This window comes from Alosa alosa, chromosome 6 (genome assembly GCF_017589495.1).
Source record: "Alosa alosa isolate M-15738 ecotype Scorff River chromosome 6, AALO_Geno_1.1, whole genome shotgun sequence".
Lineage (NCBI taxonomy): Eukaryota > Metazoa > Chordata > Actinopteri > Clupeiformes > Clupeidae > Alosa > Alosa alosa.
This window is the reverse complement of record NC_063194.1, coordinates 21,029,381-21,049,307: the sequence shown is the minus strand read 5'-3', so window position 1 is coordinate 21,049,307 and position 19,927 is coordinate 21,029,381. Positions and strand designations below refer to the sequence as shown.

The 19,927-nt window shown below is 41.2% G+C and overlaps 3 protein-coding genes across 6 annotated transcripts; 2 read left to right on the top strand and 1 right to left on the bottom strand.

Moving 5' to 3' along the window:
• The first annotated feature begins 127 nt into the window (after window positions 1-127).
• mif4gdb (MIF4G domain containing b) lies at window positions 128-7,602 on the top strand. Of its 4 annotated transcripts, XM_048245080.1 has the most exons (7): window positions 353-709; window positions 1,493-1,632; window positions 1,723-1,832; window positions 1,918-2,073; window positions 3,058-3,150; window positions 4,552-4,800; window positions 7,345-7,602. In XM_048245080.1, the coding sequence occupies exons 1-6, from the start codon at window positions 672-674 to the stop codon at window positions 4,777-4,779; spliced, it is 765 nt and encodes a 254-aa protein (XP_048101037.1). In that variant the 5' UTR covers window positions 353-671; the 3' UTR covers window positions 4,780-4,800; window positions 7,345-7,602. The 4 variants fall into 4 exon arrangements, with proteins under 4 accessions (XP_048101039.1, XP_048101038.1, XP_048101037.1 ...); XM_048245082.1 differs by lacking the exons at window positions 353-709; window positions 7,345-7,602 and adding an exon at window positions 128-231 and having other exon boundaries at window positions 4,552-6,329; XM_048245079.1 differs by lacking the exon at window positions 7,345-7,602 and having other exon boundaries at window positions 4,552-6,329.
• Window positions 6,409-8,399, bottom strand: mrps7 (mitochondrial ribosomal protein S7). The gene is made up of 5 exons (XM_048245078.1): window positions 8,295-8,399; window positions 7,747-7,938; window positions 7,589-7,652; window positions 7,180-7,347; window positions 6,409-7,056 (listed from the first exon to the last, which is right to left on the bottom strand). The coding sequence occupies exons 1-5, from the start codon at window positions 8,336-8,338 to the stop codon at window positions 6,835-6,837; spliced, it is 690 nt and encodes a 229-aa protein (XP_048101035.1). The 5' UTR covers window positions 8,339-8,399; the 3' UTR covers window positions 6,409-6,834.
• gga3b (golgi associated, gamma adaptin ear containing, ARF binding protein 3b) lies at window positions 8,391-19,924 on the top strand. Its single transcript, XM_048245074.1, has 17 exons — window positions 8,391-8,647; window positions 9,173-9,257; window positions 9,341-9,416; window positions 9,500-9,598; window positions 9,677-9,800; window positions 9,894-9,997; window positions 10,094-10,174; window positions 12,034-12,171; window positions 13,544-13,625; window positions 13,740-13,856; window positions 14,227-14,499; window positions 15,041-15,123; window positions 15,381-15,553; window positions 15,845-16,122; window positions 16,456-16,625; window positions 16,816-16,926; window positions 17,238-19,924. Exons 1-17 carry the CDS (start codon window positions 8,608-8,610, stop codon window positions 17,346-17,348), a joined length of 2,145 nt encoding a protein of 714 aa, XP_048101031.1. The 5' UTR covers window positions 8,391-8,607; the 3' UTR covers window positions 17,349-19,924.
• Window positions 19,925-19,927: the final 3 nt, after the last annotated feature.

Below are 19,927 nucleotides of genomic sequence, written 5' to 3'. Positions count from 1 at the left end.
TGTGAATGTGAAGTCTGATCAAAGTTTGTTGTCTATATAACCATGCCATAACAGTGGTCCACTCCCCAACACTGAGTGTTATCAGTTTAAAACACTGGGGGGAGACAAACTGTCAATTATGCGAAGGCGCAGCATGAGCATCGTGTGTTGCAGAAAGTGAGACGAGAATTGACTTATTCGGGTGATATCGTTACCAGGTTTTATTGCAAACGACCCGTCGTGCACTACTAAGTAAGTATTAAACATAACCATATTCTTCTGGAATGTGTACACTAGAGCTTGCCATCCTAGCAACCACAGTTTAATGTGGCTGTGTTAGCTTATCATCCCAACCTAGTTTGCTGACGAACTTGGCTTTAAGGATTCCGACCTAGCCAAGCTAGCTAACTAGTAGACAGCTTTAGTATTATTCACCAACAGCAAGTTACAAGAGTCAAACATTATCCAGTGTCATTTTATGTTTCTGGTTACAAAATCAGAGAGTAGTTTGAAATCAGTACTGGTCAGCTGTTTGACGAGAATAATCTCGCTACAGCTTTACCTTCTAGGCTTCTAACGTTAAGTGACGAGCTTAGCAATTAATATACTTTTTACCATTGACTTGGATGGCATGTTGATCATACTTCATGTTGATGATTCTTTAAATAGACTGCATTCAGACCACTACTGGCATGTTATCGTACACGTATGTTTATCTACCTTGTTGGAAGTAAGTGGCCATCATCTGTTTCGGGCGTGATTGATTACAGAATTACGCCATGCATGCCCTCCCATACATCTATAATAGTGCATTAATATTTTTTGATATATTTAATGTGTAACTTATCAAAGAGTTACAGAGTAATGTCGTTGTTATTTGTGAACTTGCTGAAAGAACCGTTCTCTTTTTCTGAACCTATCTGATATAATCCCCTCTTATCCCCCAATGAAAGATGCGCTTTTAACACCGGTCAGGGATGAGTCCAGATTGATGACTATACATTTTCCGACCCGGCAGCCACGTGCAGTTGTGCATTGGTAACTGTATAGTCAGGTTAAACTTTAAACGCCCATATTTACTTTGAAACAGACCAATGCTAAATTGAAGGAAGAATGTCACTGCTCGTCTAAACTAAAATTGATCTGTCACATCAATGAGATGCGAGCTTGTTGAAAGAACCTCAAAGCAGATAATCACAACAGACAATTTTCAAATAATGATTGAGGTTTCAGACAAGTAAACAAGCTTATGTGAAAATATAAATCTAAAATTCTTGCCAGCTTTCATTAGGCAACCCCAACCATATCAAACAGCATATCCCCTGGTTTTCTAAGTCCTCTGAGTCCTGAACAGGCAATTTATAACTTTAATAAATCATGGTTTGCATCTTGACATCTGGCTGTGTGTGTCAGTATTCCTAAGTGAAGGGGGCATATTCTATCTCTTCTTACTCCACCCCAATGGTCAGTACACGGATATCTTGAATGAACTGTTTTTTTTTTATATTTATAGGTTTCTTATCTCAGACGGAGTAAATGCGAGGTCCTTGGTGAGGAGTCTGGTGAACAGAATGGAGGGCTCAGGGAAGGAGGAGTACAAGATCCAGTCTTTTGACATGGAAACTCAGAAGCTACTTAAGACAGCCCTTAAAGGTGAGTGAATATAAATCTGATCAAGCAAGTTTCTGAGAAAGGCACAAGGACGCTCCCCTGCATTCTGACAGTCACTTCTCTCTGCCCTAGATCCCAGTGCGGTAGATCTGGAGAAAGTATCAAGTGTTATCGTAGATCAGTCTCTAAAGGATCAGGTTTTCAGCAAAGAAGCGGGGCGGATCTGCTACACCATTGTGCAGGTAGGTTTCTTTGTATCTCCTATAGTAACCTAAAGTGACCTGCATCCTAGCCTTGGGAACCTCATTTGTCCATGTGGATCTGCAGGCAGAGGCCAAGCAGAATAATGGCAGCGTGTTCCGTCGTAATCTCCTCAACCGCCTTCAGCAGGAGTTCAAAGGTCGAGAGGAGATGCGCAAGCGCTCTCTGCAGGAGTGGGTGTGTTATGTATCCTTCATCTGCAACGTGTTTGACTACCTCAAGGTACTGACTGATGCTGCTCACAGACCTCTTAATCTGTTAGACTAGGTTTAAATGAATGTTTTGACTATAAGTGTCTATAATGAAAAGTACAGGAGTCAGCACACTGGCTCCCTTTCAATGTAATCTTAATGAGATTCCCCAAACAACAGTAACGTTTCAAGCTTTCTGCTTTTCAGAAAGCTTAAATAGTTTTAATGACTCACATGACAGTCACAGATGTGTGTATACCCCTTACCCAATAAATTGTGTATAGGAGAGACCCATAGAGTGTATTTGAATAACATCAGGCAAAAAGGCTGTCATGATTTCAATAAAGCTAAATTTAACTAGTGATGTCTATAATTTAAAAGAGTCCTTCATTCTTAAGAAACTTTTTTTCAGGAAAAACCAACATCCCTGAGTCCCATTTTTAGAGATTGCATGTAAAGAGGTTTCTTTGTTTTTACAGAGAAATTACAGTAGTCACTACACAAGTAAGCAAAGCACATATCTAGAAATTATGCTCTGAAATATCGATTTATAGACAGATAAGTAGACCTCCGCAGATTAAATGACAAAACGTAAATGTTCATAGGAGTGGTCTAATGTTGTGTAGATTTCTATAATTTTTTTATGTTGCACCGCCCTGGGTCCAGCACTGTGATGAGTGCACAGCACTGACAATTGTACAAGAGCCTTTCTTTGACATAAAACTAATGCATTTGTATTTCTTAAATATAAATTTAATATAACATCCCGATTTCTCAAAATTACAAATGCTTTAAAAGATAATACAAGACAACAAAAACGGGATGTTTAATATAACATCCCAATTTCTCAAAATTACAAATGCTTAAAAAGATAACACAAGACAACAAAAACTGGACTGTGATCATGACAAATAAACACTTTCGGAAGGCCTCTCAGTACATCTGATCAGTATATCCTGAAACAAGGAGAGCTCAGCAGGAACATTGTATGCTTCCTCTGTGTCTCCAATCCTAGGTGAATAATATGCCCATGATGGCTTTGGTGCATCCCGTTTATGACTGCCTGTTCCGGCTCACCCAGCCTGACTCTCTCAGGAACGAGGAAGAGGTAAACCGATAAATCTATTTGTCCATGCAAACAGAACCATCTGATGGTGTCCAGAGATAAAAGTGGGTACTAAATGATTTCATGCAAACCTTTAGAATAATGGTGGTAGTCAGCATATGTCTACACATTCCTTTTATTTCAGAACTCATTGCAGTGCATATGAGATGATGATATGGATTCTGATTTCTGATGATATCATTCATGAGACTTTATTCTGAATGATTTCTTCACTTCACATAAAGCCTGATATGTTGTGTATTACGGAGTCTTGGCTGAATGTTGGTGAGTCTAGCTTGTTCTCTGAACTCTTGCCACTAGATTGCAATTACTTTAATTCCCAAGGACAACTGGGTGAGGAGGAGAAGTAGCAACTATTTTCAAGAAAAGATTACATTTTAGATGGAATTATTAAAACAGGGTTTTAAGTTGAATGCTGATAGTTAAACAAAGATACACTCGTTATCATCCAAAAATAGACCCTAGATTGTTCTTAGAGCGAAGTTGTACTCAATGTCCCATCTAAAAAAATTTTTTTATTCTTTAGCTTTTAATAAAGTGAGCGTTGTAAGAGTTGCTCTTGTTATCTTCCTATTTTGGCTGTTTATTTATTTTTTTATCTTTATTATTATGATTATTATTATTTACCTTTTGTAATCACTCATTATTACTATTATTTTTATTTTTATTATTTTCATTTCCTTTCCTTAATATATTTCATTTTTGCACTTCTTTGATTATCTCTTGTATATTTTGTTGATATAGCCTTGTCTTTCCTTTTTTTAAATGTACAGCATGTGCTATATTTAAAAAAATACATTGATGTTTCTGTAATATTAGTTAAGAGCTGTCAACTAACAAAGGCAATAAACAAACTAATTAAACAAACTAATTCAGACATAAAACTGTTTTGGAGTAGCCTGGGTGTTCCCCAGCTGCCTTGCGCGCGATTTGATTCACGCTGCTAAGGCAGCCTGGAGACCATGGAGCAAATTTTTGCCTGAGATAGGGAACCAATCACAGAACAGGGGGGAAAGCAAGACGATGATGAGCTATGCACAGACGCATTTGATAGACATCCGTGGCACCCAATAAACGGATCTGGGCATTTTTTTCAAATACGAGAAAATGAACGTTTGGTTCCCAGACCACGTCTCATTGAGAAGTGGTGGCGCTAGCCAGGCTAGTTTTGGAGGACAAAGTTAAGGAGATGTATTCCATGACCAAGAAAGGCATTTTAGTGAGAGCACCAGAGCTCATCTACAGCTACAATATGGAAACAGAAGTTACCCTGATTAACTTAACAGTGGAACATGTGTTCAAACTAAACACTGCTCAGCTTTTGCTACTGACTGTTAACTTTGGACAATATGAACTTTGCAGCCCTTTCCCGTTGTCTTGTAGGTGGACTGCTTGGTGCTCGCACTGCACCGCATCGGGGAGCAGCTGGAGAGGATGAGCTTGCAGCGCATGGACGAGCTCTTCTGCCAGCTGAGGGACGGCTTCCTGCTGCAGGAAAATCTCACCTCCCTGGGCCGCCTGCTGCTGCTGGAGGTGCTGGAGTTCCGGGCGGGTGGCTGGACCCTCAGTGACACGGCACAGAAGTACTACTACAGCGAGGTGGCCGACTGAGGGCATGGTGTGGGAGGAGAGGTGAGCGATGTAGGCGACGCATAAGGTACATTGGAGGGGGGGGTACCATAGATGAGATGTTTACAAGGACAGTATGTTGCAGATGAGGGACTTGTGCAGGTTGGAGTGTTTAAGGGTCGAAGGTAGTGCTGCAGTTGAAGATGTTTAACAAGTTTGATTTGGCTTTTAAAAAGCTGGCAGTGTATGCTTACTTATAGAGGTAATATGGGTTCTGGTAACTCAGACATGAAAGATATGGATAGTAGTGTATTTAATTTTTTATTTTGCTTATGCACTATGCCATTTGCACCTATATAATTTAACATACCGTACTCATTTGAAGTCTGAGGTAATAACAAACAAACTAATTCAGACATAAAACTGTTTTGGAGGACAAAGTTAAGGAGATGTTTTCCATGACAAAGAAAGGCATTTTAGTGAGAGCACCCGAGCTCATCTACAGCTACAATATGGAAACAGAAGTTACCCTGAACAACTTAACAGTGGAACATGTGTTCAAACTAAACACTGCTCAGCTTTTACTACTGACTGTTAACTTCAGTTAGCTCTATATAGTATTATATATCATTTCTGTGTTTGTTAAATAGGACAATTACCTCTGGTGCTAAACCGTTTTGATGCTTTAAGGAACGATTTGCCAAATATTCAAATTTCCCATTACTATCCGTGAATAAGATTGTCATAGGAAATGGAATTCATCACAATACTATGTTATCTCAATGTACACTGCAACACAAAGACTGTTAGGACCCATCACTGTACTTGCACCTAACGTATGATCAGACAAGCTAGTAGTAAGTAATTTTCGCTGGAATTTTAGCAATATTTACCCTCAAACCCTTACCTATTGCAGCTTTAAAATAATGTTTACATATGCAGTATATTTATTTAAAGACATGGGAACATGAAGTTCATGTAAACACACCATACAAACAGTCAACAAATCAACAAGAGCTGTCAGACTGGGGTATAATCAGCAATAGTTTTAGAATATTGTTGCTGTGCCTTTCAATCTTGCAATTATGGCATTCTATAGTAGTTCTGGAGTCTGGAGGGTTATCTCCTTGGATTTTGTAAACATATAGCATATATTTGACTTGTGAGGTAGTGTTGTAGCATTGTTCTGCTTCCCTTAAAGAAGATTCTATTTTGTTATAAAAACCTCAACAAAGCTCAAACTAATTATGAACTTAAAAGTATGAGGAATTTGTTATTTTGTATCTTTCCAAAGACTTATTGAACTGGTTGACACACACAGTACTTAATATGTCAACTGCAGAAGCTATTCTTTGTACATTCATAAGCAGATTCCATTTGTGTTATAACACATGGACTCACTATTTTTAAATGTTACATGATTGCTGCTTTGTTGGAATATGTAGAAGGAATACATTTGTCACAAGTTTTCATATGGGGTGTTTTGTATATTTCTACAAATTTCTACAAAAAGTCTGTTCACTTTTCTTAAGCGGTTGACTGAATCCTTTGAACAATGCTGGCTTCAATAAAAATATGATATGAGGTGAATTTGTAATTAACAGTTAATGTTGTGTACTGACGAGAACAATTACAAGTGCTTGCATAAACATGGGCAAAATTACATTTATATTCATTAAAGATATTAATTTATTTTCACAACGTACAAGCCCCATCATATTTCACACAGATTCCCTCCCTGTTCTACAAGACATATTAAAGCTTTCTGAGCTTCTGCAGTCCACATGCTATGGCATTTTCACCAGGCCCTCTTAGTCTAACCTTTTAGTCAAACATTTAATCATTTTTGTTTTGTTTCCAACATGACAAAGCATTTCGCAGCTTCTCAAAAGGAGATTTGCCGTAATTCCTTTTGCAGAGTGTCAGGTAGTTGGCATCGCCTCTTCAGTGACACAAGGTGAAATGTATGTATTATATACAGACCCAGCGCAGACCACTGGGAACACAAGAGCACATATTTTACCTCCCTCCCTTGTTTGAGAGGTAGGAAACGCCACTGTCCATTGTAACACAGTCTGAAAGCTGAACAACAGCAGTTTACCACCAACGGTAGTGTGCGTACGCTCTGTTGGCCTCTGCCATCTTGTGTAGTTCATGCTTCTTCTTGATCACGTTGCCTTCGTTTGAGAAAGCAGCCAACATCTCCTGGGAAAGTTTTTCATACATGTGTGTCCGACGGTGCCTATGGTCCCGGCACTCTGTGATCATCCACTTCATGGCCAAAAAACGACGCCGGTTGTCTGTCAGAGGAATGGGAACCTGCAAGGGGCCAACAGTAACAGTTTTAGCATCCACGAAGAACTGAAGGCAGTCAATATCAATTGCCTTTATTCCACCTTCATGTGTAGACATACACAGCATTCATGGGACCCGTGACCTCACCTGATAGAATTTGCCCCCTCTTTGTATGCTGGCTAGACCAATGACTGGCTTGCAGTTCTCCAGAGCCTGATGGAAGATGGTGTAAGGATTACATTCAATCTCCATCTTGGCTGCTGGTCCAGCTTTGTGATATTTCTCTACCTGTTTCCTTTTTATGCTCTCCAGGGTCTGAAAGGTGCAAGTAAAGAAGAAGAATGTGAGATTAGACCCAACCTGAGGTTTTACAGGTTGTTAAACATACAACATTTTGAGCTACAGCATCTGTGTGCAAGCATAACTATTACAGGTAATACAATAAAATCCACAGCAAGTAAGATCAGTAAAATAAAACCCATTGCAATTAAGAATTGTATAATATTCAAATATTTGTTTGAGATTTAAACGGTTTGTACACACTACATAGACCTACCTCAGTCATGATTTCCCTGGCAAGAATCTTTTTACCTTCCTGCATCATCATATTGACAAATTTACTGCATAAAGAAAGAAGAAAAGGGAAGAGATTGTGAGGCTTTAACTTTGCTACTTATTCCATGCATTGATGAATGAGGGGTACTGAAAACCTACTTCATTAACGGGTCATTGAAGCCAGAGCTGCTGACACCCGACAATGCCGCCTTGATTGGACGAACTTTCTTCAGCTCACGGTCGTCAATTTCTTCGGGAGTAAGCTCAGTCTCAGGTTTGTTATACACGTCTTTAGTTGTCTCCGGCTCCAGATAGTATGGATTGTACCGACTCCATCTCACTAACGTTAACCTTTAAGACAATGTATTCGCAGAGCAATTTGATTGAGCAACCCACGTTACAAACAGACAGAGGAATGATATGCTGTTCTCATCACACTCACACTACCATTTAGAGACAATAACAGAGCACTAGAATATCATTGCCATTATATCTATCATAGACAGTTAACGTTAGGTGCGTTGAGGTTCATGGTTAGGTTAACGTTAGCTAAAAACACTGCTATCCCTGCTAGTCAGTTCAGCCACTAAATGCAAGAGATTGCAAGGAAATAAACCCTCACAAACTATCTTCATTTATTTATAAATATGTAGGCACTTACAGGAGCACCCATTACGTTTAAGGTAAGTAAAAGTCGGTATACATACCTCGGACTCCAAGGTTTGAGCAAGTGTGTCATGTACGCAGCCATGTTGAAAATGCGGAATGTCAGAAGAGGACCTCTGAAACAGGCAGGGAGCAGATTGCCTGTTTTTAAAAAACAATCCAGAATCACAACTCTGTTCATCATTCCCATGATATATTAATGATGTAGTGACATGAAATGTTTAGGTTTTATTTATTACAATCCAATAAATGTTGATGTAGATGTACATGATGCAATAGCACAACGAGTAAACACCATTCATTTTAATGCCACCCATTCATACGAGCACAGTTTACGGGACGCTATGAGAGGCTATGGCGTACCAGGAAGGCGAGTCGCTGGAATCATGGCTCAGTGAGTTTATTTGCTCTCAACTCAGTAATTTGCATGAAGAAATATATCAGACCAATAGCTGTTCTTGCATTATTTGTGAATGGTGTGATGATAAATGTGCGTAACGTTGCCGCTGATCAAGTCACATTGTCGTATTTAGCTGTCATTCCAAGCTAAGGACTAGCACCATTCAAACCCAGTCTCGACTAAATGATGCTCGGCGAAAAGCTCTGGAGTCATGCGGTTGAGCAATCTGTTCCTTGGCCACAAACCACAGTGGATAAAACGTGTGCCTTTTTAACTGTAGCACTGTCCCAGTCCATATAACTTGCAATTTACGTGTACATGTATGGTCTTGATTTAACATTATGTGAACTGCTAGAAAGCCTGTGGAACGCTGTAATATCCTGTGGCTACTTTGTCGCAAGCACACTTCCCTTTTGCCACTGTCAGAATGTGTGCTGTTATGGGAACAGACCTTCTCAGAGTATGATATGATAAGCTTGACTCTCATATCAAGTAACTGGGAACTTGTATTCTCTTCAGACAAAGCCACACACCCAACTAATAGGCAGGAAGACTGGGAGTACATAATTGGTTTCTGCGACCAAATCAACAAGGAACTGGAAGGGTATAAACATTCATACAAATATCCATGTCAACTTTAGTCTTTCTGCACTTTTTTTACCCTTCAATGTCCCTCTTGTTTTCCAGACCACAAATAGCAGTTAAACTACTCATTCATAAAATCCACTCACCTCAGGAATGGGAGGCACTTCAAGCTTTAACGGTTAGTATCATTTTTAGCAGTGAGAGCCACCCGTGTTTGCTATCTGCAGTCTGACTGCCTTCTCGTGCATTATGCAATTGCAGGTATTAGAGGCATGCATGAAGAACTGTGGGAAGAGGTTTCATAATGAAATCGCAAAATACAGATTCCTAAATGAACTAATCAAAGCTGTTTCACCTAAGGTAAGCTGGCTTTTTTAAGACATCCATATATTTATCAACATGGAAGATAAGGAATTTACCAGGACTTTCTGTCTGTAGTACTTGGGAGAATCTGTACCAGAGAAAGTGAAAACCAAAATAATAGAGATCCTGTATAGCTGGACTGTGGCTTTTCCCAATGAAACCAAAATCAGTGATGCCTATCAGACCCTGAGAAGACAAGGTAAGAGTCTGTGTGCCACCACTAAAGCACCCTCTTTATGGCAGGCCCCTCTCATGTAGGATGCTGTTTGATGAACCCCTGCCTTCTCTGCAGGACTCATTACCTCAGATCCAGAGCTCCCTGTTGACCGGATGTTGCTACCATCTCCTCCGACACGGCCCAAAAACCCTGTGTTTGACAACGAGGACATGGGAAAGGTGCGTCCTGACATCGTCTTTGTGGCAGTGTGAGTGTGGTGGCCACCTGGCCAATAAGGAGTGGAGTGGGCTGACTCAAATGTGTTTTGTTCACAGCTGCTGGCAGAGCTGCTGAAAAGTAAGAACCCAGAGGACCTTCAGGAGGCCAACCGACTCATCAAGAGCATGGTGAAGGAGGTGAGACACCAGAGCCTCTAGCCCTGAGCAGTGTTGTAGTACTTGAGTCCAGGACTCGGACTCGAGTCCGAGTCATGAGCTTAATTTAGAGACTCGTGACTTGGACTTGAGCACTGAATGACTCGAACTTGGACTCGGACTCATACATTCAGACCATGCAGACTCGGAAATTGAGACGAGGACTCGACTTTTTTGTAATGTCATTAGGCTATAATTGTAATATGTCATTAGAATATTATTTGGTATATGATTTTAATATCTAAATTATTTTTAGTATTAATATTAGTGCAATGGAATGTTACTGCTTCATGTCATACATCACACATCACGCCATGTTCCTACAATAACGGACGTTAACTTTAATGGTGCCAAATGCCTGGAGACATGAATACCCCGAAGGTTGTCAGTTTTGTATTTAATAGTGACTCGACTCAGATGAGTAGTGGACTCGACTCGGACTTGACTTGGAATTTTTTTTAATGACTTGGACTTGACTCGGACTTGAATACTGGAGACTCAAACCTGGACTCGGACTCGAGGCATAGTGACTTGACTACAACACTGGCCTTGAGTCAGACCAGACAATAGCAGTAGACCTCTCTACTTGACTTAAAAAAAGCATTTTGTTTTATTCAATTTCCACCATTCTATTCAATTTCACTTTGACAAATGTCTGATTTTATCTGTGGCTTGCGGGATTTGGCAACATTTGCACCAAATAAGGGGAAGCTCCTCTCACACTGAGCATTATGTCCTATTTTTGAATATGCCTCTGAAGAACATGAAATATTATGAACACAACACAGTAAACTGGTCAGTTGTGATGCTATCCTCACGTTCGCATCAAATTTATGGGACCCATCTTGGAAGCGTAGGAGGTGCTGTGTTGTGTGTTCACCCAAGCGTAGGAGGTGCTGTGTTATCGTCCATTCCCAGAGGGGTATTTCACAAAGGCAGAATTAAGACATCCAAGATAAGTGATAAAGCGAGGTTTGACATAGCGTTGTCTGGTCATCCTAGCTCAACTCGTTTCACTAATGTCAATCCAGGATGAGTAGGAGCGACTATGTCAAGCCAGGTGTGAGTAATTCAGGATGTGTGCACGTGCGGAAAATAGCGTCATTCACACAAAGTGAACAACTGCTTTTGATATAGACTAACAATGAAGTATAGTTGTCCTTTTTGGAAAAGGGAATCATGGCTATTTCTGTAAAACAGCAGAAGTAGGTGTGGTAGACCAACTGAATGCAAATTTACGTATGCACCCACGTGTGAGTGCTTCCTTGTCTCGGCACGCAACGTCATTAAGATAGCTTGCCACTGCAAAGATGCACATAGTATGATATACCTTAATATTATAGTTGAAAATACCTTCGAAAACTTGCCCCTTCACTTCCAATCAACTACAGTTGGCTATTCATCAAACATCAATAAAATAAGCAAACAATGAGTACCTAGGCCTATGTTAATAATTATAAGGATATCACAATTAAAATAATAATTATATGGTAGTAGGCAGACAATCTGTTTTGTTTTGCGAGCAAATACATTTAGCAAATAGTTTATAAATGGAATAAAGCTCCTTAAAAATGAGCACGGAGGTCTGATGTGAATGACAGCTAGCTGAACCAATAAGAGGACATAATTACCATTAGAATTAACTTAGCTTGGCTGTTAGTCTGGTCGGGACCAGGCTAGGTGCAGAAAATAAATCCCCATGGTAATTAATGTGCCATCTCTTTTGTGAAACCAAGTCAAGGCTAAATTCATCCAGGATAACTTAAAAATCCCAGCTTAATCCCTTATCTAGGTTTTGTGAAATACCCCTCAGGAGACTCATTTTGAGAGTGTGTTTACAGGATGACGTCAGGGTGCAGAAAATGACAAAGCGCATGAAGACCCTGGAAGAGGTGAACAATAATGTCAAGCTACTGAGCGAGATGCTAAGCCACTATGACAAAGACAGGTCCTCCGAGTCAGATCGAGACCTTATCAGGGTGAGATGCAACTCCTAGACCCTTGTGCTCACTCTGCACTCAGGGCCAGATGTACAAACGTTTTTGCGCCCATTTCAGGCGTATTTGTTTCGCAATGTGCGTGTAAAATCATTGCGAGGTATGTACAAACAGGCCGCAATGATGTAAAGTGGCAGATTGCGATTGTCATGTCATGCATATGCATTCATGGGAGGATCCAGGGGAAAGTGGGAGTTTAGCGTAAAAAGATGGGAGGGGAAGAGTAAAGAGCGCCTAGTTATGTATTCCGCGGTATGTACAAAAACTGCTCCTGAAAGCGCACGTCTATTCTGCGCCTAAATACTTCCGCCTTGTAAAAGCAGGTGTTAATCCACATTGCAGTTCAATGCGTCAATAAGAGAACCTTTCAAAGACAACAGAATCGCTATTTAGAACACCAGTTTTTGTGGTGAAAGTATTTGTACTACCAAAAGCAACCTTAAAGCAACACCAAATAGTTTTTTGTACTTTAAAATAATGTTTCCAAAATCGTTTCAGTGGTACATCAACTCGTAACAGGGTGAACGGCACTTTCTGCATTCGCTTCGCGGCCCTGTATCGGCTATAACCGCACTATGTAAGTTTGCCGGATCGGGTAGCGGTTCTGTAGTTTGATGGAATGAGACACGAGAAACTTCAAATTTGACTTGCATCTGATGTCGCAATACATCGTACTTTAATAAAATCATGCAACATATTCTACCTTGTGTGGACATCTGTGGACATTGTTATTTGCAAAGCTGGTTCTGGATAAAGAAATAGTGCATGCGACAGAGGAAAAGTTCTTTGGTGTTGCTTTAACTTTCGTTGGCCTTTTGCATGTCTTACTTTCACTTTCACGTCATTCACTTAAACTTTCCTACTTGCTAGATTTGACCAATCTCCCATAGCCTACATGCACAAGTAGTTTGAGTAGAACTGATCTTCATTATCTCCCTGCTTGTTGACATCTTATCATGTATGGTATTATTTCATGATCGCTAAACGTTTGATTCTTTTTAATGTTGTCATCAGTTAACTTCATTCAACTGCGCTTGTAGGCGCTTCAGTTGTGGACGTTCGTAAATTGCGTTTATGGGCGGATAAGGGCAGAGAAAGGCGCAGTTTACACTAAGGATTGAACGATTGATAAATATGACGGAAACTTGGGTCTGACAGCGCTAGCAATCTGCAGTGTGTCCATGGCGCTGATAACGCTACGTTCGCAAATGTACGTACATCTGGCCCTCAGTGTCATAATCCAGGGAACTTAACACAACCACAATCTATTTCAAATATTAGCCACTGTATTAGCTATTATTATAACCATTAATTGTTAACTATTACTTTGAATTAAAAAAAAAAAAAAATTCAGGAGCTGTATGACCGCTGTGACAAGCTGAGGCGCACCGCTTTTAAACTGGCCACTGAGACAGAGGACAACGACTCCAGTCTGGGTACATGTCATGGACCTTTTTTCACCTAACTCATTCCCCAGCTTCCTTAATTCATCACTTCCTCCAAGCCAGTTTTCTACCTCTTTTCACAAAGGTTGACCTTTTCCTCTACAGGTGATATTTTGCAGGCCAGTGATGACCTTTCAAAGGTCATTAGTCTGTACAGGAGGGTTGTGGAGGGGCAGACAGACAACGGAGACAGTGATGATCCAAGGCCAGCTGGCCCTGAGAGTGAGTACCACTTTCTCTTAGCCCTTAGAGTTCCTCTACAGTCACTGGGAATAGGTCAAGTGGGGGCCCTGATTTGAGTGGCAAAGTCTAAATGTAAAATTTCTGTTTGTTAATTTAATGCCATGACCAAGATCATAATTGCAAACATTGCATAAATGATGGGCCTACGTTTGACTTTTGCATGGTGTGATGATTGTGATCAGTATATATTTTCATTTACTACATGATGTTATTTTAAGTTGTTAGAATGTAACACAAATAATCATCCCTGTGTTGTACCTATGTAAATGCCTGTACCCTCAGTATTGTGCAACAGGGTAATTTCTGTGCGTATCGTTTTAACCGTCTTCCATCACCTGTGATTCCACAGGTAATGCTGGGGCTGAAGTCACAGACACGCTGATTGATCTGGCAGGCTTTGATGCCACAAATCCTCCATCTCCACAGTCAGTCCCGCCCCCAGCCATCTCTAATCTCTCCCCAGCCAAACAGACGGCCACCTCCATTCCTGTCCTCCCGCCTCCGCCTCGCCGATTGGCTGGGCCTGCGGGCAGCCATGCCAGTCAGACTTCAAGCCCCAGTCGACACATCACCAAGCAGTCTGCTTCTCTCTCCCTGCTTGATGAAGAGCTGCTATCTTTAGGTTCGACACTTCTGTTGCTACATGTTAAGCTGATCCTCTTTAATTTAGAGATTGTGACTACAGACGTCTTACTATCTATTAACACACTCTTAGGGCTTTAAACATGTGACTGCCATTTGCAAATTAATATTTCCTGAGTCTTCTTGCACCCACTCCAGCAAAAGCTCAACCTTTTAACCTTTTTAACATGTCCAATTAAGTGTTTTTAATATGTTACAAAACATATCACGAGCGAAATGACCAGTAAACACTGTGGCTAAGCATTTCTGGTTTAGATGAGCAGTGTGCTACAGTAGTTGACATTTCAGAGTAACAAATCAGAACAGCTCGAAGTTGGATGGAACCCAGTCCTGTTTGAACTGCGCTGTGTAGTTTTTAGGGTTTAATACATGGCTGGAGTGTGTCTTTAACAATCCGTAATTTGTCTCATAAAATTAGGAAAAGGACTCTCCAATTAAAATATCAACACAGCATACTTACAGCTCTCTTGCAGTAGAGAAGAAGGGATGGCAAAACTAATGTGGTTAATGTTTCTGTTCAGGTTTGAATGACCCAGCCCCAGGTCTTAGTAACCAAACACAGAAGGCCGATGACTTCGCCAAACACCAGTGGGCATCATTGCAGGTGAGATGTCTTGACCTGCTTGAGAACCCAAGGCCTAGATATGTGGGAGATTAAGCAGTGGCTATGATTAAAGTCAGCATTCCAATCCCATCTTGTGAATTCACTGACTGCCAGGGAAATGGCCATTAAGAAAGGTTTTGGTTTGTGAAGAGGGCCTGGCTAGTCACATTTCACTTGAGATGTGAGGGTAAGGCTGATCACATTTCACTTATGATTCTAGTGAAATGGGACGATTACCCTATGTTTTTTTTCTTCAGGTCACTGATACAGGTTTGGATCCATTCAGCCTGCAGGCCACAGGGCCAGCCTTCTCCGCAGCACAGACCTCTGCGTCTGTGTTCCCCCCTACCAGCCAGACGTTCACAAAAAACACCCCCTCTGGTCATGGTCTGCAAGATCTTTCCATGTTGAACTTGGGGGAGCCTAAAAGGTAACTATAAACACTTCCATTTGTTGATTTACTTTTTATGTCCTGAAAATTGCAGATAGGATAACACGAGAACCACACTGTTATCAGGAACAGTGCTGAATGACATTCATTATACTGACTTTTAAAGTCAATGTAAATGGATTTCTATTTCTTAATTTGTTTTCCCATGTAGCTCAAAGTGGCAGTATCAGACAACAGTACACTTAACATTTTTGAAAAGCTTGAAAGGTTTATCCTGATGTTTTTAGTCTGAATTTGAAGTTTGCTTACATGTCGTATTTCCCTCACCAGCTTGCCTGCACAGCCCATCACTGGCAACCCCTTTGTGACGGCCTCCGCTGTTCCTGTGCCACTGGGCCATGCCACTCCAAACCCTCTCCTTCAGATGGGGGCGCTCCCGGGCTCGCCCATGCTGAGTCACACCCGTGCCCACGCCATCAGCTCTGCGCCAGGAAGCCCTCTCTTCCGCTCACTGTCACCCACCCCTTCCTCCCTGCAGGGCAGCCCTGCCAAAGGCCCCGAGATCTCCATGACAAACCTCCATGTACCGCTTGACATCATTAAGCCCAGTGAGTTGACATGCATCATACACAGGAAAAGGAAATGTTTGAAACAGTGTTTGAAATCAGGTGCTTGGTACACTGAGAGTTGGCACTGTCAGGGTGCATTTTTGCAGGATTTCACCCTCAAAATAAGACATTGTTGAACAGATTTCGTTATCAAGTTATAATCTCATAAGCTAATTTTAATCAAGTCACTTAGTATCTCTATTTCCATTTTAGTCATTCAGTATAATGAGACAGTCCCCTAAAACTGACTGTTTAGGGGTTTCATCGCTGGTCTCATTTGGCTGATGATTGTAATGTAATGTGTGGTGAGGGAGTGTTTGTGCTGTTCTACAGGTAAAGTTCTGCCTGTAACCGCATACGATAAGGACGGGGTGCGCGTGCTGCTCCACTTTGCTTCTGAGTGTCCGGCAGGCAGAACAGATGTGCTGGTAGTGGTGCTGTCCATGCTCAACACAGCACCTTTGCCCATTCGCAACGTCAGTCTGCAGGCAGCAGTCCCCAAGGTAGGACGGCGTAAGGCGTGCGTCGCGTCGCGGCGCGGCGTCGTGTCGCGGCGCGCGTGTGAGAGAGAGAGAGAAACTTACACAAATACACACATATACACAGAGGAGTTTAAAGTATACTCCGTCAAAACCGGTTGCTGAAGTCTTCTTTCATCATCGTGGCTTTGACCTCATCTGTTTCTTTGTCAAGTCCATGAAGGTGAAGCTACAGCCTCCATCCGGGACAGATCTGGCACCATTTAACCCCATCCTGCCCCCACCCTCCATCACCCAAATCATGCTGCTGGCCAATCCCCTAAGGGTACGTGTCTCTATCAGCATAGCAGCCAATCAATACTGAGCATCAAATTACATTATTGATAGCCCGCTGCTGCCTTTTGTCATTTACCTAATTGCACTTTGCAGTTATCTGTGCTCGTCTGATTGTGTTCAAATATTTATTTTCAAGTAAGTGAAATTACTCAAACCTTTAACATGCAAGAAATCAATGGCAGCCATTATACATTGGAGCAGTATAATCAGAGAGGGTCGAAGGATCTTTGGTATAATGCAGGTGTATGATCTACTTAGTTAGTTTGTAACATATCCCACGGGTTGTGTCTTTCCCTTTAGGAGAAGGTGCGACTGCGCTTCAAGCTGATGTTTCTGCTCGGCGAGAGGCAGTACGCGGAAGTGGGCGAGGTGGACCAGTTTCCCCCGCCAAGCCAGTGGGACAAACTATGACCCATGACCTCTGAACCCTGACCTACGGCTCCGGACCCTCTGTGTCCAGTGACCGCCTCCGCAGGGGAACGCCGGGAGGTGCGGGGGAAGAGTGCTGTTTCCAGGTGTCGCGCAGCTTGCACTGTCACCCTTTTCATTCCAGTGTGCTTCTCATTGTGTTGCTGACCAAAGGAAAAAAAATAGTGCAGGTCCACCAAGTGTAAGTATCACATCTTACAGCATTGACGAGCAGAACAACGCTTCGTCCTGACTGCTGAACACAACCAACATGTGTAATGTGGGCTAACATGGAAAACGGGACACAGTCCCATAATGTCCTGCATTCAGATAAGCACACAGATGGACAGGACCATCTCTTAATCCATGTGGAGGTGAGATGACATAGTATAGCATTTCATAGCATATGTTCTGTTTATTCCTTTTATATTTTGGTTATAAAGTGGACAAGGCAAAGTTATCATGATAGAGGTTCAGGCGAGACATGAGTTAACCAATCTGTTATTTACATACTGTAATTGTTGTCTGTATTATAAACTGAATCAGTGACAAGCACCTTTAAAGGTACACTACCTTTCCAGCAGCTGAGCTCACTGTAGGTGGGTTTAACTGCTCCTTATGTAGATGGCCAGAAACATCATATGGGTCTACACTTTAATGGGCTGAAAATGAATCCACATAAATGGTATATACTAGCTATTTAAGGATTCTTTCTCTTGTTATTGTACCTTTAAAGATGCTATAGTAGGTACAGTTGTGGTGTCAAGGGGTCTGAAAGCCTGACAATTTAAATGGCCGGCACATGTAGTCCTTCAAGCATTTCACAGTGTGCCATAAATTTGCCATATGTATTACTCCTAAGCCCCTCATCCCCTGATGCATCTTACCAAAGAGTAAATACCCTCAAAGGCTCCACAGGAAACAGGACATTGGCATCCATACAGGCTTATGAGGTTGCAAATACACTAGTGGACTTCCAGTGTCAAGGTTACTAGTTTTACATCTGCAGTAATTGTTTAAGTTATAGTTGAAGTGATGTTTTATACTTACGAACCTGGGATGTGTACACCACCTTTGATAAGGTATTACTGCAGTAAGCACTGGATAGTGCTAGGAAAGTGACACCAAGGAAGAGAGCTTCATGACTATTATCTCCTCTGCAGCAGAACAGGAACTTCTGGGTGTTAACATAACTTGCTTACTTGACACTAAAATCCATCTGAACTCCTGATGCAGTGTGATGGACCCTGGTGATCGCTACAGAGCTACTGATGTGACTTAGCCCATTTTAATACCACCATGCCTTTTAGCAAAAGTACATATCATAGTTTCTGTTTACTACAGTTACATCTTTAGGGCAAACCACTATTTCAGGAGCTTGCTTGATGGGAAAAGAACTGATAGGAAACACATGCTTGTGTTCATATAATGCCCCCATAGCTAGGAGAGGTTATTTTGAAGCCAGTTTGTGCAATGGTGTTGGAGCCACTGATGGGGTTTTAGTCAGAAGACACTATTTTATGTTAGCTTTCGTCTCTGACTTAGTGGTGGATTAGTGAAAGATATTCATTATAGTGGAATATCACAGGAAACCTGGAGCCTGTGTTGGCTCAAACTGTGCTGTTGTATTTACTCCACAGGTCCCAGAGGAACACTTTTCTACATCAGTAGTGTAACCTGGTCCACAGCCTAAAATATACAAAACCATTTTATGTACAGGCTGTTATTTATTTATTTATTGAAATAGTAGTTTATTGTATTATTCAGTATTTATATTATGACAGTATTGTGATTGTATTCTGTGTGCTGCAGTCAGTCGCTGTGGTATTAGGGACAGAGTCCTTACTTGGCCAAACTTTCCCCAGGTTGACCTCCCAACATCAGCATGTGTTGACATTTATGGATAAATAGATACTAAATTATAAATTTATGAGGCATCAGGTCAGCCACATGAAAATATATGTATCTCTAGGCATATTTTTCCCAGGGAAAGGACCATAAATGAAGAAAACATTAACCTGTTAATAAGACATTAAGATGGTCGACAAAATATTTAAAGAGAATTTTTCAAAAGAAAATGGGAGAATCCATTTTGTCTTAAACACCTTAAGCTGGCAGTGTTTATTTAAATTTAGCAGTTGCTGGAACATATGACCTTGCAATCAGTACCACAGGTACATACTAAACGGCGTATGGGGAAAAATCCATCATTTGAATGTGTCATTGAATCAGAGGCTTATATCCAGCCTCTATTCATGCATTCTTATCTTGTGTGGTGACAGCCTTCAGTGGCTTATCAGTTAAAGCAAGGAGGAAATGTTTATCGGTTTCACCCTGATATTGCATTAAATGAAGGTATTAGTAATATACCAGGGAACTGTGCTGGCTTTGAACAGCTAGCCTTCAAGTATGTGGTGTTGACAATTACATTATGACAGGCATACAACTCCATATAAACATGTCTACTGTTATGTGTGATGTTGCTGATGTTCAGATGTTCAATGTAAACATTCTATGTGCAATTTCGTTTGCTTGCATGAAGAATTAAAGCAGTGCATAAAAAAAAAAAAAACGCTAATTCA

Coding starts and splice junctions, on each gene's coding strand:
- mrps7 (XM_048245078.1), bottom strand. CDS start 8,338: ATGGCTGCGTACATGACACACTTGCTCAAACCTTGGAGTCCGAG. Junction 7,939..8,294: donor CTCAAACCTTGGAGTCCGAG/GTATGTATACCG, acceptor ATTGTCTTAAAG/GTTAACGTTAGTGAGATGGA. Junction 7,348..7,588: donor CCAGGGAAATCATGACTGAG/GTAGGTCTATGT, acceptor TGCACCTTTCAG/ACCCTGGAGAGCATAAAAAG.
- mif4gdb (XM_048245080.1), top strand. CDS start 672: ATGTTATCGTACACGTATGTTTATCTACCTTGTTGGAA. Junction 1,633..1,722: donor ACTTAAGACAGCCCTTAAAG/GTGAGTGAATAT, acceptor TCTCTGCCCTAG/ATCCCAGTGCGGTAGATCTG. Junction 3,151..4,551: donor CTCTCAGGAACGAGGAAGAG/GTAAACCGATAA, acceptor GTTGTCTTGTAG/GTGGACTGCTTGGTGCTCGC.
- gga3b (XM_048245074.1), top strand. CDS start 8,608: ATGGCGTACCAGGAAGGCGAGTCGCTGGAATCATGGCTCA. Junction 14,500..15,040: donor TGAAGAGCTGCTATCTTTAG/GTTCGACACTTC, acceptor GTTTCTGTTCAG/GTTTGAATGACCCAGCCCCA. Junction 16,123..16,455: donor GCTTGACATCATTAAGCCCA/GTGAGTTGACAT, acceptor GCTGTTCTACAG/GTAAAGTTCTGCCTGTAACC.